Source organism: Danio rerio, chromosome 13 (assembly GCF_049306965.1).
Source record: "Danio rerio strain Tuebingen ecotype United States chromosome 13, GRCz12tu, whole genome shotgun sequence".
Classification (NCBI taxonomy): Eukaryota; Metazoa; Chordata; class Actinopteri; order Cypriniformes; family Danionidae; genus Danio; species Danio rerio.
In genome coordinates, this window is record NC_133188.1 from 24,999,955 (window position 1) to 25,016,324 (window position 16,370).

General features: G+C 37.2%; 1 protein-coding gene across 16 annotated transcripts in view; it reads left to right on the forward strand.

The window, feature by feature from the left end:
* Positions 1-16,370, forward strand: part of zswim8 (zinc finger, SWIM-type containing 8) — a 59,124-nt gene that overhangs the window by 19,706 nt on the left and 23,048 nt on the right. For all 16 annotated transcript variants that reach the window (XR_012388384.1, XR_012388383.1, XR_011017509.2 and 13 more), the window contains 11 exon segments: positions 4,491-4,598; positions 6,307-6,388; positions 6,505-6,625; positions 6,721-6,922; positions 7,936-8,111; positions 9,356-10,562; positions 13,532-13,663; positions 13,756-13,935; positions 15,240-15,423; positions 15,534-15,632; positions 15,739-15,863. Coding sequence is in view for 4 of the 16 variants with exons in the window: in XM_005156725.6 (XP_005156782.2) it covers positions 4,491-4,598; positions 6,307-6,388; positions 6,505-6,625; positions 6,721-6,922; positions 7,936-8,111; positions 9,356-10,562; positions 13,532-13,663; positions 13,756-13,935; positions 15,240-15,423; positions 15,534-15,632; positions 15,739-15,863 (2,616 nt within the window). In the remaining 12 variants the exon portion in view is untranslated.

Sequence of the window (16,370 nt, forward strand, 5' to 3'; positions counted from 1 at the left end):
ACAATAGAGCGCGCTGATTGGTTTGAACCAAGTCTTTCTCATAAATGAATGCAGCACACTCAGAAATGTCACAAAGTACTCACAGGTACAGACAGCCAGTCTATACGCTGGAATACACTCAAGGATCTAATCGGCGTGTTGCAGATTTTGAAAATCTGTTTTAAACCGGAAGAACGAATACGTATACGACTGTCAACAGCTTTAAAATGCGTATTTGTGTTTCGTGACCCTTTAAAATAGAAAATAATATCTTTGTGCCAGTTGATTAAACAAACACCACAACTCCATTTGCAGCATCCTCGAAGACTTTCCCTTAAGATAAAAAAAAATGTACGCATTAATAAAAGCCAACTACTTAAGGCAACAGTTTTGACCAGAATCAACAGTATAAACTAGAATTTTAATATGCACAATGGCCTGGTTGAGATGGACGTATCTGGGGAAGATTTCACCGATGTGTCTCTGGGTTTCTATCTGTGTGGAGTTGACCGTGGGCGTAAGAGCACTGAGAAGCTTTTGATTAGGTTTGATGCCTCCCTGTGGAGTCAGGAGGGTGGAGGCAAGGATCTGCTCTGCTGTGATATCCCACCCCCCCGTAGGAGGCCCTGCCACAGTCAGATAGACCCGGCGGCCCGGGCCGTGGGTGGCATTTAGCATTTGCATGTGGGCTTTGTCTTGTGTTTGCTGCTGCTAGGGGAAATTATTACAAACTTATTTTGCATATAGTTTCTTGCATGACTTGATTTGGTCATAAATAATAAATACACAACTCTCCTTTTTGGCTTCTCATAAACGATGCTAGAAATCCACTGCATTCCTTTAGACAATGATGTTGTAAATTCGAGAATGGGAAGAATTAGACTATTAGGAAGTGTTTGCAATTGCAACATGACACTTGCTCATATCTGTATTCTTTCTTTCTTGTATCTTAGCCTTTAGAATGTAATTTTCTAATGCACCAGTGATCACTGTGCAGCCCTGTTCATTTCCAACTGATTTACATAAACATTCTTGCGTGGTGTGCTCATAAATAATAAATATACAAATCTTCCGTTTTGATTCTTGGAAATGATGCTAGAAATAAGGTTGGAAAAGGAAAGAATGAGGAGAATAAGACTCTATCAGGAAGTGTTTGCAACCTGAGACTTGTCTTATTATAAACGGCCTCTTGGCAAGCAGCTTTGAGAATGTATTCTCTTAATACACCAATCACCATTGTGCAGTCATATCCATTGCAAGCAGCTCCAGTATTGATTCCGCTATTGCAAGTTGAATAAGCATTATCTTATGCTGTGCTATGAGACCTTTATCAGCCGCACAGGAATTTCAGTAAATCATTGGCACTTAAATGTTGATATCTTGCTGTAGTATCTCTCCAATCACTGCTTTGCGTTTTGGTGGCAGTGTCTGAGGAGATTAGTTATCGTTCCCTAACATCACAGCCTGAAGTTCAAATACTTCAGGCTTGACATTTAGCCCACCTACTCAAGATTGTCACAAAGTGTGATGCATTGCTGCAGACCTTTTCTAAAGGTTTAGTGAAACTTGACATGAAAGTTTCTGACATCGAATTCTAACAGAAATTCATGCTACTTAATTATGCTGTATATTTAGTAGCTAAAGAGACTTGCTGTCATGACCAAATCTGCATGTCAGTTTTTAGACCTCTACTTTATCTTTTTTGTGCCCTTTAACTATTTGAGTGGGCTTGTGTGGTTTATGTGGTGCATCAGTGCATCCAATCTACCAAATTATGCTGGTTGCAACTTGCATTAAATACATTCTAACTTTATTGAAAATATTTTAATTGTGACCAAAATGAACGAAAAGTTGTCCCACAAATTGCTTTGGAATAGTAAACACTATGGTAATTGCAGGGTTAACCTTTGCCTGAATGGCTTTTAGCCAGTTTTAATAACAGTGCGTTTTTTACAGCACTTTTTACATTTTCTGTTTGTGTGTGTTGGCAAATATTGCAAGAATTTAAAGCTCCTATGTATAGTATTGCATTACCTAAAGTTGGCCAGGAGTATGCTGTTACAATGGTTAAGCTAAATGTTTTTTTTGTAGTCTATATGGGTGTGTTTGTGTGACATTTCCTGCGCTTGTATTTAAACTCCTAGGGCTTTAGTGGCCACATACATGGATTGCACATTTGAGCTCTTAAGTGGCTATTTAAAATACTTTGAATGCTTAATATTTTGTTACAGACATACAGCGTCATCCTGCAACTGTTTTGCAGCATATAAAATGTCCCAAACACTGTTTTTAACTGTCCAAAATGGGAAAAAAGTTGTTTTTACTCTTTGATAGTCAAAACATGTTCAAAAATATTGTATATTATGAAAGCATTAAAAAACAGTCAGGAAAAAGTGTTTTAAATAAATTCGGACCACGAGTCCACATATATGGACATGATTTTTCTAAAAGTACGTCATGTCAAAAGATGATACTCAGATTTTTATTCTAATCAGGTTCCAATAAGGCCAAATAGCAAAGAGAAATAAAAAAAACGCATGTAAAAAAATACCTTGGATCTTATGAGGTTAAAGTACAGGAAGCCATTAAATAGTTGTATCGATGAGTTGATCGATTGCAGAGTTATCCGTCTTTAACTAAATTCTTTCTAAATTGTATTTTTAATAATAAAAATATTTAACCCTTCCAATATTATTGCGACCATTCAGTCATGTTTAGAAAAAAGTTTACTTCACAGAACCTTACAGAATCTAATAATAATTGTAATAATGAAGATGATGATGAAAATAATTTAAGTGTTGAGGACAGCAGTGGATTTACAAAGAACTATCAGAAAACCAAATAGTATTATACAGATAATGACACAAAGTAAAGTATGAAGAATCAAACATATGTACATTTATGTACACAACAGTATCATTTTTATGACTTAATCTTTTGAGTGGAGTAGATGTAAACATCTGTTTTGGGAAATTGTTTATTTTGCAAAATGCAATATACACATTTTGATGTTAGTTTGACATGTTGATGATGCCTCTTTGTTAAGTTTAACATTTCGCAAGATGTGTATGAACTTATGACCACAACTTTATGGAAAATAAAATTTGAAAACACTATTTATTTATTAACAGTTTTATTCTTTTTGTTAAAACCGACTTTCCACTTTCCAGCCAGTGCGAGCCAGGGCTTAAATTGGGCCGGCCTTGGTCAATACCCCCAGAGCTTGAACAATAATTTAGGGCCAATTGCTCTTAGTACAGCATGGAAACTTCACAATAAGAACACCTCTCAATTACATGTTACTGAACAGTATGAACAGATAAATCCACAGCGTTTGCGCCCACAGAACTGCCGCTTACCGGATATTTTCTCTTTTTCTGACCATTCTCTTTAAACCCTAGAGATGGTTGTGCATGAAAATCCCATTAGATCAGCAGTTTCTGAAATACTCAGACCAGCCTGTCTGGCATCAACAACCATGTCACGTTCAAAGTCTTTTAAATCACCTTTCTTCTCCATTCTGATGCTCTGTTTCAACTGCAGCAGATTGCCAGATCGCATTAGCAATCAGTTGCACAGGTGTACCTAATAAAGTGGCCGGTGAGTGTGTATGTGTGTACAAATTAATTTTCTTTTGTTTACGGAGTAACTGTATTTATTTAAGTTTTTTGGCATTGTGTCACGAGTAGTCTCTATCACTTTTTGTGGACCTGTGTTGAATATTTGCCTTTCTCCCTGCTCCAAATCCCCAGCTGGCCCACTTTGGCCCAAGGTATTTGGCTGGTTGAAAAAGCCTGGCCGTTGGCTCTGAGGAAGCCTTCACAATGCCCAATAAGGCCCAGAAAATTACTATGGAAACAGAACTGGCCCAGACATGCACTTGTCTTGATTGCTTTAGGCACGAAAGTCGAAATGCAGCTATTAAGTATAAAATATCTGCAGATAAATCGATCTGATATGGAAGTGTACATAATCTCTCTGAGCCACGTGGCTAATCTCTGACCACTCTGCTTTTTATGGGTGCTGTCCAGGAATCTCAAGCGTTTCCATCTTCCTCCTCAGTGCAGTTCTCCAGCTCGCTCCTTCATCCTTCCTCCTCTTTTCCCAACCTCCATTTCTCAGACACGGCCAACACCGTTCACTCCAGTAGCTCACAGCGCAGCCCCCACAGGATATTCTGCATTCTCTTTAATAACCTCACTATGAGCTAAAGAGAGAATTAGCTCTGATCGGCTCAAAGCATGTGTATCTGAAGCTCATATATTATGCATGGGCCATTTGCAAATGAGGGGTTTTCTGCCCATGGTGGAGACCAGGTGACTGCACACTGGGACAGCCACCTGAAGGCATCAAAGCCCCCAGACACATTAGAAATGCACAGTGTTTGCTAATGAGCAGCCTGCTCCAGGTTTAGTTTGCACTAGTGGATAGGAGTTAAACCAGTGGAGTTTGTTTTCAGTTCTACAGTGTCAACTTCAAATATCTGATTCTTGGCGTGTGTTTGTCTATAGGCTTCTGCCGTGTGTCTTCGAGCACCTGTGTCTGAGTCCCTGTCCAGATTACAACGGGATCAACTCCAGAAGTTTGCACAATACCTCATCAGTGAACTTCCACAGCAGGTGAGGCAGGAATGATTTATTTGTTCTTCTAAATTGTGGAGATGTTTTTTTTTTGTAGATAGTTTCTGTTTGGTGTGAAGCATCTTTGCACAGCCCTTAATAGCAGTGATGAAGTGCACACTGTGGCCTCATTGTCCTTATAAGGGTGTTGCTGCTCAGATATCACACAGTTTGGTTTATATCATGGTTCTGTGGATATGTCTTGGGTTTGGTTCTGTAAATAATTGGTGTAATAAGAAAAGGTTAACAATAACCTGTATCTGAGTGATACATTCTAATATTTAACATACATGAGCAATGTTGTCATAATTTTAATATACACACTACCGGTCAAAAGTTTTGGGTCAGTAGAATTTTAAATGTTTTAAAATGAGCTTCTCCTGCTAACCAAGGCTGCGTTATTTCATCAAAAATACAGTACAAATAATAAAATTGTGAAATGTTATTCCACTATAAAATAACTGTTCAAAAGTAGTTTTATAGTACATTTATAGTAATTTAATAATTTATTCCAGTGATTTTAATGATGAATTTTCATCTTTATTACTCCAGTCTTCAAAGTCACATGATCCTTCATAAATCACTCTAGTATTAATATAATATACTAATATTGTATCTGTTCTGGTTCTGGTTCTTATTATTATTCTTCCAGCTTCTTCAGTGCTGGGTGTCTATAGCAGCCCTATGAACCATTTGGGGCATTTGTGCAATCTTAAATCTCAAAATCAATCTCTAGGGCCACCACTTTTCCAAAGTTTCACTTATGTCTATGGTTATAACTTTTGAACCAAATGGGTTACAATCAAAATGTTTCAGCCGATTCAAATGCACCCTATGATGTCATTTTCCGTCATTACTTTTTTTCGCCATTTCGAATTTTGCAAAACCTGTTTAAACGAACTCGTTCTAGGCCGTTTGTCTGATTTTTCAATAAAATTTGATCAAAAGATCTACAGTTTTGTCTGTTGTCATGAAACTGCTCTTGCAGATTCCTTGTATCATTGATATGTGAACATTGATATAATTTATTCCCTATTTTACACAACTTCCTTTCCACCATCTTGAATTAGTTTGAAAATCTGTTGTTTTGAACTCTCCATAGATTGTTAGCCCAATTTCCACCAAATTTGGCTCAGACCATGCTGCCAAAAAGTTATAGAATTTTCCAGTTCCTCTGTAGCTTGTTGCCGTTCTTGTTTATGATGTGGCCGCTGGGCTGCTTTGCCCCGATAATTGCTGCTTGCAGCTATATTTATTATTGTTGTTATTTTTATTATTTATAGTATTATTATTGTTAATAATGTAAGTAATAAAAGCAATAATGACCGGAAGTAATCATTTAATTTGAAACTACATACAATAAAAAAGCAGTTGTTTAAAATTGTAATAAATATTTTACAAATTAACAATTTTTTTACATTTTAATAAATGCTGCCTTGATGAACGGAATAATTTTCTTGAAAAAAAGAAACTGACCCCAAACTTTTGACCAGTAGTGTACATTATTGCTTATTTTAATAAAATGATTCCATGTAGTAGTGTGTGTAGTGTGTGTGTGTGTGTGTGTTCATATATTTTTTTAATTTAATATGAACAGTAATAAAAATCTATTCATAACAAAAATCTCAAAACAAAACCTTTTATAAGATGATTTACAGTCTCTAATTCTGTTTTAATTTATGACCTTATTTTTGATGCGTTGGATTAGATCTTGCCGACTGCTCAGCGTCTTTTGGATGAGCTTCTATCCTCCCAGTCTACCGCTATTAACACCGTGTGTGGAGCCCCAGGTATGTACTGACCTACAAACCGCATTTAATAAATGTCTATTTTCTCATTCTTTGTAAAAAAAAAAATGCACACAATGTGCTTCCTTTTTGTTTTTTCCTGACGATTGATTGAACAGATCCTACTGCTGGCCCTTCAGCCTCTGACCAGAGCACCTGGTATTTAGATGAGTCCACCCTCAGTGACAACATAAAGAAGACCCTGCACAAATTCTGTGGCCCTTCACCTGTTGTGTTTAGGTAAATATCACACTAAGAAGTATCTGTTTATACACACCTATATGTTAGAAGCACAACAGACAGAACTAACTGTTCCTTCGGTCTCTTGTTCTCAGTGATGTGAACTCCATGTACCTGTCGTCCACTGAGCCTCCGGCAGCTGCTGAATGGGCTTGTCTGCTGAGGCCCCTGCGAGGCAGAGAGCCAGAGGGCATCTGGAATCTTTTGTCCATCGTCAGAGAGATGTTTAAGAGGCGAGACAGTAACGCTGCACCTCTGTTAGAAATCCTCACCGAACAGTGTCTCACCCACGAACAGGTACAATTTCTGACTCAGCAACACTTCATTCATTCATTTATTCTGATGCAAACACTTGTCACATTTATGCTTGCACTAAGGCCAAAACAAATTCATAGTTGCGTTGGTTGCACTTTATTATACAGTATGTCAGCTTAACTTTAAAAAAGATATATATATATATATATATATATATATATATATATATATATATATATATATATATATAATATATATATATAAGGTAGCTGGATAGGTTAATGGGATAGTTTATTTATTAATAGAAATTATAATCATTTACTCGTATTCGACTTGTTCTAAACCATCTGTTGAACTTAAAGGAAGATATACTGAAGAATGCTGAAAAAAAACAGTCAGTGAATCCCATAGTAGCTGTATTTTACTTGTACTTAATATGGATGTCAATGGCATACCCAAATAAATCAGAAAATCTTGTTTTATGTTTAACAGATAGAATGAAGGAATATCATAACTGTTTAGATCTACTTGATTGTGAATAAATGGTGAGGAAATTTTTGGGTGAACTATCTATTTATGGTTTAGGATAGCACCCAGTCATTTTACAGTTTATGTAATGACTATGATAACTAAATAGTATGTCTGTGGGAAGCAGAACTGTGAAATAAAGCGCTAGCAGTATGTTTACAGTCAAATGTTTGTCAGCACCTTAAATGTTGCATTCCATAACTTAATATTTAGTATGTGCACTTTGACATATTAAGATTATATTTTAGATTATTGCTTTCTTGAAAGCTGTTATGTGTGTGTAAATAATTATATGTATGCGTGTGTAACATGTTTTCACAAAGCTTTATTTTGTGGAATTATATGTCGTAAAACATTAAATATAAAATGTGGAGACCACAAGTGAATGATATTTGAATTTATCCCACATTTATTTTAAAGAAATTATAGCATCAGCTGAGCATTTTAGTGTTTTATACTACACTGATTTCTGTTTTTCTCTGTTCATTAGAGTCCTCATTGTTGACTTTTGTCTGTTCTTTCTCCAGATTATTGGCTGGTGGTATAGTGTAAGAACATCAGCCTCTCACAGCAGTGCCAGCGGGCACACAGGTCGCAGTAATGGGCAGACAGAGGTTGCAGCACATGCATGTGCCAGTATGTGTGATGAAATGGTTGTCTTGTGGAGGCTGGCAGTGCTAGACCCAACCATGAGTCCCCAAAGGTGAGCAAGTTTAACACCTGGTTAAAGGGCCATAACCCCCCCTCTTTCAGTTCAAGTCTACTTGAAAATGATTTCAAAAAATGCTTCATGATGGGCGTGGAGCCCTGTGAGCAGAAGGAGGAGTGGGTGTGGCCGGCAAAGCAGGGGGGAAAAAAAAGGGGAGGAAACAACAAAATGAGACAAACCGTGAGGAGACCCATGATTTTATAGTTTACCTATGTAAAATGCAAAGAAATAAACAGTAAGAATTTAATGCCCTGCTACATATGCTATTCGGAATTTCATATAATCATAACCTATATAATTATATATAATACATATTATATAATTTGTTATATCATTATAAAGATAATCATGGTTACACAAAACTATAAATGAGGAGTGGAGCAATGCCGCAGGTCTCTTGGCCTGTGTATTTCAATCATTAGCCCTGCTGGTAATCTGGAGGATTTTAAACATAGGTAAGCAGATGCATGGCTATAAGAGATGTGACTGAATGGTAACAAACTCAACTGATAGAAGACAAAGTCTGCCATTCTCCAATTCTTGTACAGCTCCCCTGACAAAAATGCTTGCTGCAAACCAACAGCTTTGCTGTATCGATCCCGACAGCATCGCAGGAATAACTCTTCATGAACTGCTAAATATTGCATGCCCTGCACGGAAGCGGTCTCACAGCTTGGCAGGTCTGCCTTCCCTTGAAGTAGGCTATTCACATAGAATAAAAAAAAACTCTGCTGTCAAATATTTTAAAAATTATTTTAAACTGAGAAGATTAAATTAGCTGATAAAAACTTAACTGTATCCAGTTTTCCCCACAATTAAAGCTGACAAGTGCTAAAGTTTTCTTAATTGATGCTCAACAGAAATCTGTAATTTAAAAAAAAAAAAAAGGTACTCGAGGGTTTCTCAAACGTTGAAAGAACTAGTGGTGTTTGTGACTTTGATTTAAAACAGGGATTTTCAACTCTGGCCCTTGAGGTCCACTTTCCTGCAGAGTTGAGTTCCAGCCCTAGTCAAACGAACAAGAAAAGCTAATCAAGGTATTCAGGATTATTGTTAAAGTTGCAGACAGGTGGGATTGACCAAAGTTGAATCTAAACTCTTGATGAGCAACTGTGAGAATACCTGTTCTAAATCAAACTCAGCACTGATTTTGAATGGCTCAGCTGAAGGATTTGGGGCTGTATTTGTTATCGCTCAAGTAAAACAATGTTTTTACTTCTCTATTTGTAACTCCTCAGGCGTTTGGAACTTGCTGCCCAACTAAAGCAGTGGCACCTGAAGGTGATCGAGATTGTGAAACGGGGGCAGCACCGCAAATCTCTCGACAAACTCTTCCAAGGCTTCAAACCAGCTGTGGAGTGTTGCTACTTCAACTGGGAAGTGGCGTACCCTTTACCTGGCATCACATATTGCAACGCAGATAAGAAAAACGTTTCATTTTGTTGGGCCAGGGCCATGCAGCAGCAGCGGGGCTTGAAAGCCATAAACAGCAGCGAAGCAGGAGAAGGAGCTCGCAGTGGGACATCAGAAGGCAATTCCTTAGAGCACAAATCACGGAGCAACTCCCATCTTCCCCAGCAGGAGGTGGCCGTGCGCCCCAAGGAGACCATTGTGAGCAAGAGGAAAGTTGTGTCGAATGTGAACAGTGGGAGTGTGCTGGTTTGTCTGGGCAGCAGAGTTCCTCTCTCACTTCCTGATGGAAGTAAAAGCATGTATAAAACTACTAACTCTTCCCCATCAGCTGGTACTAAAGCCAAGTTAACACAAAGCAGCAAGGGCTCATGTGGAAGTTCGAGTGGCATCAGCGGGAAGCATCCCAGTGCTAAGCGGCGAACCAGCAGTGAAGACAGTTCTTTAGAGCCTGACATGGCAGAACTGAATCTGGATGATGGCTCCAGCATGGCACTTGGAGCAGAGGCCTGCAACACCTTTGATTTTCTTCCTCCTCCTCCTGAGATGTTGCCCTCACCGAGCACGCTGCTCCAAAAGCCACTAAAGTACAGCAGTAATTCAAAAGAGCGTGCCTTCGAGACGAAACGTGTGCCACATGCAGCTGATGCTCATGCCTGCTTTTCAAAGGAGAGCTCTATTGCAGCCCCGGTAGTGGCTGCTATGGAGAAAGAGGTGGAAGTGGAGGCAGACCTTGATGAGAATGGAGGAGATGAGGATGTTATAGATGATGCTGGGCCTTCTGATTCGCTTCCCAGTAAGGCTCAGCGTGGCCACGGAGAGGGAGATGGAGCCGGGGCTTCAGGCGCCCCTGGGCCACAGGTGGCTGAAGCTGCAGCAGGTGCAGATGCTGTGGGTGAAGATGACTATCAAGCGTATTACCTCAGTGCTGCTTCAGAAGAGGGAGCGGAAAGAGGTGTTGCAGACAGCAATCATGAGGAAGAGCCAGACATATTTGCTGGGATTAAACCTCTGGAGCAAGAAGGCAGGATGGAGGTGAATGTTATTTATTTATTTTTTCCATAAAGTGAGATTTTGTCAAAGTAGGGTGCAAAATGAACACTGACAAATCTAAATGCATGCTGCATCTAATTACTTAATGACTCATTAAGAACTTAAATTTATCAGAGGTAGATGGAAACGACTGGTTTAAGTATTTTTTGTGTGATTTTTAATTGTAATTTTTAAATTGATTTTTATTTTTTCCTATTTTGTGTATTTTGTTAATATATATATTATCTATCTAATCTATTGATATTATAGTTTTAGTGCAGAGGTGCTCAACCCTGTTTCTGGAGATCTACCTTCCTGCTGAGTTCAGCTCCAACCTTAATCAAACACATTAACCTATTAATAAGGACCTCAACAGCACTTGATAATTACTGGCAGGTGTGTGTGACACGGGTTGAAACTGAAGATGCGTCCCAAATCGCATATTTATACACTATTTATACTACAAAATGGTGTAAAAGTGCTTCAAACTGAAAACAATAAGTGTGCTTTAGTTACCTGGATGATGCACTTATTTAACCCTTAAAAAGAAGTGTGGATTGTTGAACACTTTACTTACTCAACAGCCACTGCTTTGCTCACGTAGAAGAAGGGACGAAGCTATCGGGTGCTCATGTTGAATCGCTTTATTTATTTTAGATTGTTAAAGCAAAATTCTGCTATGAGAGTGATTTATAGACCCTTTTGAGGAATGTAAACAGAAACAATGGTCACAAAGTATTTCCTGTTTCACATTTTAAATTTCTGTAGCTTCTGAGAATCCCAAAAGAGCAACACATTGATAATGTTATGATGGCCGTTTTAACATGAAGTTATGATTGAATTGCCTACAGTTATGAAATACTTTGATAACAAGCAGGAAATGTTCATGGGTCAGTGACATGACCACATTGAAATGGTCTATGACTGTTTACATGGACATCAGTAATTCGATTTTAATGCAATTAAGACAATACTCTCGTTAAGATTTAACCATGTAAACAGCGATTTTTGATTAATCAGAATAAGGTTATAATCAAACTAAAGAGAAATCGAATTAAGACGTGTAGAGTATGCTGATTTTAATTGCATTATTGATGTGCAGATCAGGCATGTAAACACATAAATTGAACTATTACCGAACTACTTAATCAAACTACTATCACATGTAGGACTTTTCGCCGCTTTTTGCTACAGGATAGTGCATGCACGGACGCATATGCACTTATACACACACACACACACACACACACACACACACACACACACACACACACACACACACACACACAGCTGTTTGACACTCTGTTACCTACCCAACCAGTGCAGACCACAGACACCTGCATTATGAAGTGCTGAGTTTTTTTTTTTCTTCCAATCAGCTTGCGGTATGAGCTTCCATTAAAATATAACTCTTCCAGCAGTTCATAGTTTCATCCAATATCTTGTTTGTCACTGAGGGCGTGCATGAAATGTTCGAGAATGAAAGTGAAAGTGCCCAACTGTAGTTAAAGTCGACAAATTAAAAATGAAACATCCCAAATTGCATGAAACTCAGGAGGAAATGCAGATTGCGCTGTGACTCAATGATGCTAATCGAATTATGTGCCATAACATGTAATATGGGATTATAACACTCAAAAAGCAGCTTATGTAACCACCTTAGTCTTATTATTCTCTTAATTAGATTATAGCAAATAATTTAATTACTGATGTCCATGGAAACGTAGTCTATAATACCTCCCGATGGCGATTGCGGTTGTACTCATGGCACGTATTACTTGGTAGTTTGGTTATTTATTTCACCAATTTGGCAAACATCATCTGGGAAACGGTTTGAATTTCCACTAAGAAGAAAACATTACTGTTCCCTATGGGATGACTACGTTCATATACTATGCTGTTGAGTATGTAAGTGCATAAGTACATAGTGCATAAGTGTATAATGTGCCATTTGGGATGCTCCAGGAACAGGGTTGGTCACTCCTGGTTTAGGTCCTGTACACAAGTATTTTCAAAACATCTTTTTTTTCTAAATGATTTCACTATTTGTGCACACAAAACACTGGATTTAATCCAACACTTTCTAAAAACTCCAGCCAGGGTGAAATTTTTTTCAAAAGTCCAGGTACAGTATGGACACTAAAACCAGAGTTTTAACCTCATGATGTCAGCGTGCGTGCCGTTTTCTCCTGTCTAATTGACCAACACGGCTGGGTTCACACCAAATGCAAAAGACTGAAATGAGGCAAAATTCTGCACATTTGCTGCAAACGCATCACATACTTTTTGTTGTTCACTTGTATTACACCACGGTTCTGACATTTGCATAGATTTTTTAATTTTTTTTTTGCAATTTTGGTGTAAACCCAGCATAAAAGTGTCATTATTGCCTCATGTTGGTTCGTTGTGCTCTTTACATGCATCACAGTGCATTTTTGCATTTTCATGTGTAGAGTTTTTCTTTTTTTAAACAAAAGCAGGGCAAATCCTGTTTGTAATAATACACTCATAGATATGGTCTTAGTGTTTTTTTTCTTCTTTTTTTTTCTTTTATTTCATTTCTACCAAGCCTGTTGCAAGCATTTATACTGCATTTTGTCTGCTTTGCTCTGCAATAATACTACTGAAATACTAGTAGGCAGTGGGGTTTCTATGCTACACTCATTACAGCTATACCAGCTTAACATAGTCAAATATTTTGAGAGGTGCGTATGAGGGTATGTGACTTTGTTAGGGCTACATCAGACATATGCTTATACATATGCTCTGTACAGAAGTATTACGAAAAATCTAAATATTATGAAAAAAATGCTACAACACATTTTACCCAAGTTATTATATGTATCCTAATTTTTGGACCAGTTTTTTCCTTTGAATTGAAAACTAATTTTATTTTTCATAAATCAAAAGTCATTTTGATGTTTTTTTACTGAATTTCAAATGATTTAAAATGGTCTAATGGTGTGTTGCAGGTTCTGTTTGCCTGTGCAGAGGCTCTCTATGCTCACGGCTACAGTAATGAAGCATGTCGACTAGCTGTCGATCTTGCTCGAGATCTGCTGGCTAACCCTCCTGATCTGAAGGTGGAGCAGCCACAGACAAAGGTACTGAAACATGCTTTTACACCTCTTCCCCGGAGGTTAAAGCGATTACCTCTGCTCACCTTTGAGAACAAATCTTTCTTGTTTTTCTGTAGGGTAAAAAGAGTAAGGTGTCGACCACTAAACAGACACAGGTGGCCACCAACACCCTGTCTAAAGTAGCCTTCCTGCTGACAGTATTGAGTGAGAGGCTGGAGCTCCATAACCTGGCCTTCAACACTGGCATGTTCTCCCTGGAGCTGCAGAGGCCGCCAGCTTCTACTAAAGCTCTGGAGGTAAAGCTGACATCACAGTGGTCCAATCTGAAGATCTGTTAGTACAGTGATGTAGTTTGTTTAGACATTTATATCTTACATTACATTGTTTTAGATTCAGAGTTTATACAGTGGTGGAAAACCTGAAAAAGTCATGAAATTTTAACATGCTGTTTTCCAGGCCTGGAAAAGTTTTGAAAAACAGAAAAACCCACAATGTTTTGTAAAAGTCATGGAAATTAGTTTAAAAATAAATATATAATATATATTATAAAATAAATTAAAATAGTATCCTTGAAAGTTGTTTTTCACATATATACTTGAATATTTGTCTTTACTCCTTTTCTGTCTATCCTCAAAAACATGCCCTCAGATTATTAGTGCTTTGTAAGCATTATCTAAATACATTTTACATCAATATAAAAATAAATTTAAACTAAATATGTTTTAATAGGTTTTATGATATGCTGTAGTAAATTAGTAGACATTACATGAAGCATTAGGTCATGAATGTTTTCTTGTATGTACTGGAAAAACCTTAGATCTTTAGCAGTTAATGTACCCTGTAGATAAGTATAGTGCTTGAACACGTTTCTATTATTTATAATTTACAAAATGTCAGTACTTGAGTTGTAAATAGTTTGAAAATCACATTTTATATATTGCCCAAATTTGAGACTCTGATTTTGTTTTTTTCAGACAAACTTTTTAAGAAAAAAATTGACATTTAAAATTTACTTTTTATAAAGTGGTATTTATTTTGATCTTAATCATTTTATAAAGTGTTTGTTTTTATTGGATAGTATTTATGATTTTATTTTATATCTGCCATGTATAATAGCCAACGTAACATGTATAATAGCCAATAAAGCTGGAATGGCTACTCATGATTTACACTATGAAATGGACACAACTGCAAAGTAAACATATTTTGATGGTAAAACTTCCTTTTTATTTATGATTTATTTAACGTTTTTACATTTCACAAACATATCAAACAACCCTTATAAAAAAATAAAAAAATAAATGAAAATAATCATAAAATAACAAAAAACAATTACACAGCTAAATGTGGGGCAGATGTCTATATTTATGCAACAATCTCAATTATACAATTTGAGTAATAAAAGATTACAAACTGATGTATTATTATTGTCAATAGCTTGCAAAGGTGATCAGCCTAGATCCAGCTGGAGAGTTTTAACATAAAAAAAGGCTTCCAAATTTTAACAAATGTTCTGTTACGTCTTTGTCATTTCACAAAATGATGGTGAATTTTGTGTGTGTAATCCAAGAAATACTGATGTACTGTTGTTTTGTGTTAGGTGAAGCTTGCATATCAGGAGTCAGAGGTAGTGGCTCTGCTGAAGAAGATTCCTCTGGGTATTGTAGAAATGACTTCCATACGAGACCGAGCAGAACAGCTCCGTGATGGAAACTTCTGCGACTATCGGCCTGTTCTTCCCCTCATGCTGGCAAGCTTCATATTTGATGTGCTCTGCACCCCTGGTAAGTCACACATCCACCTTTTATTTCACCATTTTAAAAAATGCTCTTTAAGCCCCAGTATCCCACTGCTCGTTTTTCATATTTGTTTTTTTTCCACTTGCCTTTTGCAGTGGTCTCTCCCACGGGTTCTCGGCCTCCAAGCCGGAACCGAAACAATGAAATGCCTGGTGACGAGGAGCTGGGTTTTGAGGCAGCTGTAGCAGCACTTGGTAAGAGTTGATTTATGTGGAAAAAAACACAAAACCAAGCATTATTAATGTCTGTTATGGAAGAAATTTTCTTTGTCTGTTTTTCAATCGTCTGTTCTTTTTTCAGGTATGAAGACAACAGTCAGCGAGGCAGAACATCCTCTGTTATGTGAAGGCACAAGGAGAGAGAAAGGAGACCTGGCTTTAGCCCTGATGATTACCTATAAAGATGACCAAAGCAAGCTTAAAAAGGCAAGATTTCTTAAAGTGATTTATTTATTGTACGTTTAAATTGCATAAAGTCTTCAGAAATATGAATAACAAACTGAAATGCACACTATAGTATGAAACTTTTGAGGTCTGCTTTTTGTTGACGTTGTTTTTGCTTACCAAGGCTGCATTTACTTTATTAAAATAATAATAATAATATAGCAACAAAAGTTGCTCTTGTGCATAAAACTTAAGACACCACATTTAAGCGCATATACAAATAAGCATCTGTGCATATACATAACCATGCAAATATACATGCAGTTTTATTCATAAACTGGCCGCAAAACTAATGAACTTTAATTGAAATAAAAAAGTTTGGTGGAGTAAAAACAGATCTTGTAGGATGTGTGGGATATTTTTACAGTTGATGGACCTTATTTGCAAGTATTAATGCAAAGTTGTGTTAATATATTATTGGGTTGGTTACTATACCCATTTTTTTTTTCTTCGATTTCTATCTAGTTGTGATGTTGAAGTTATACTGTA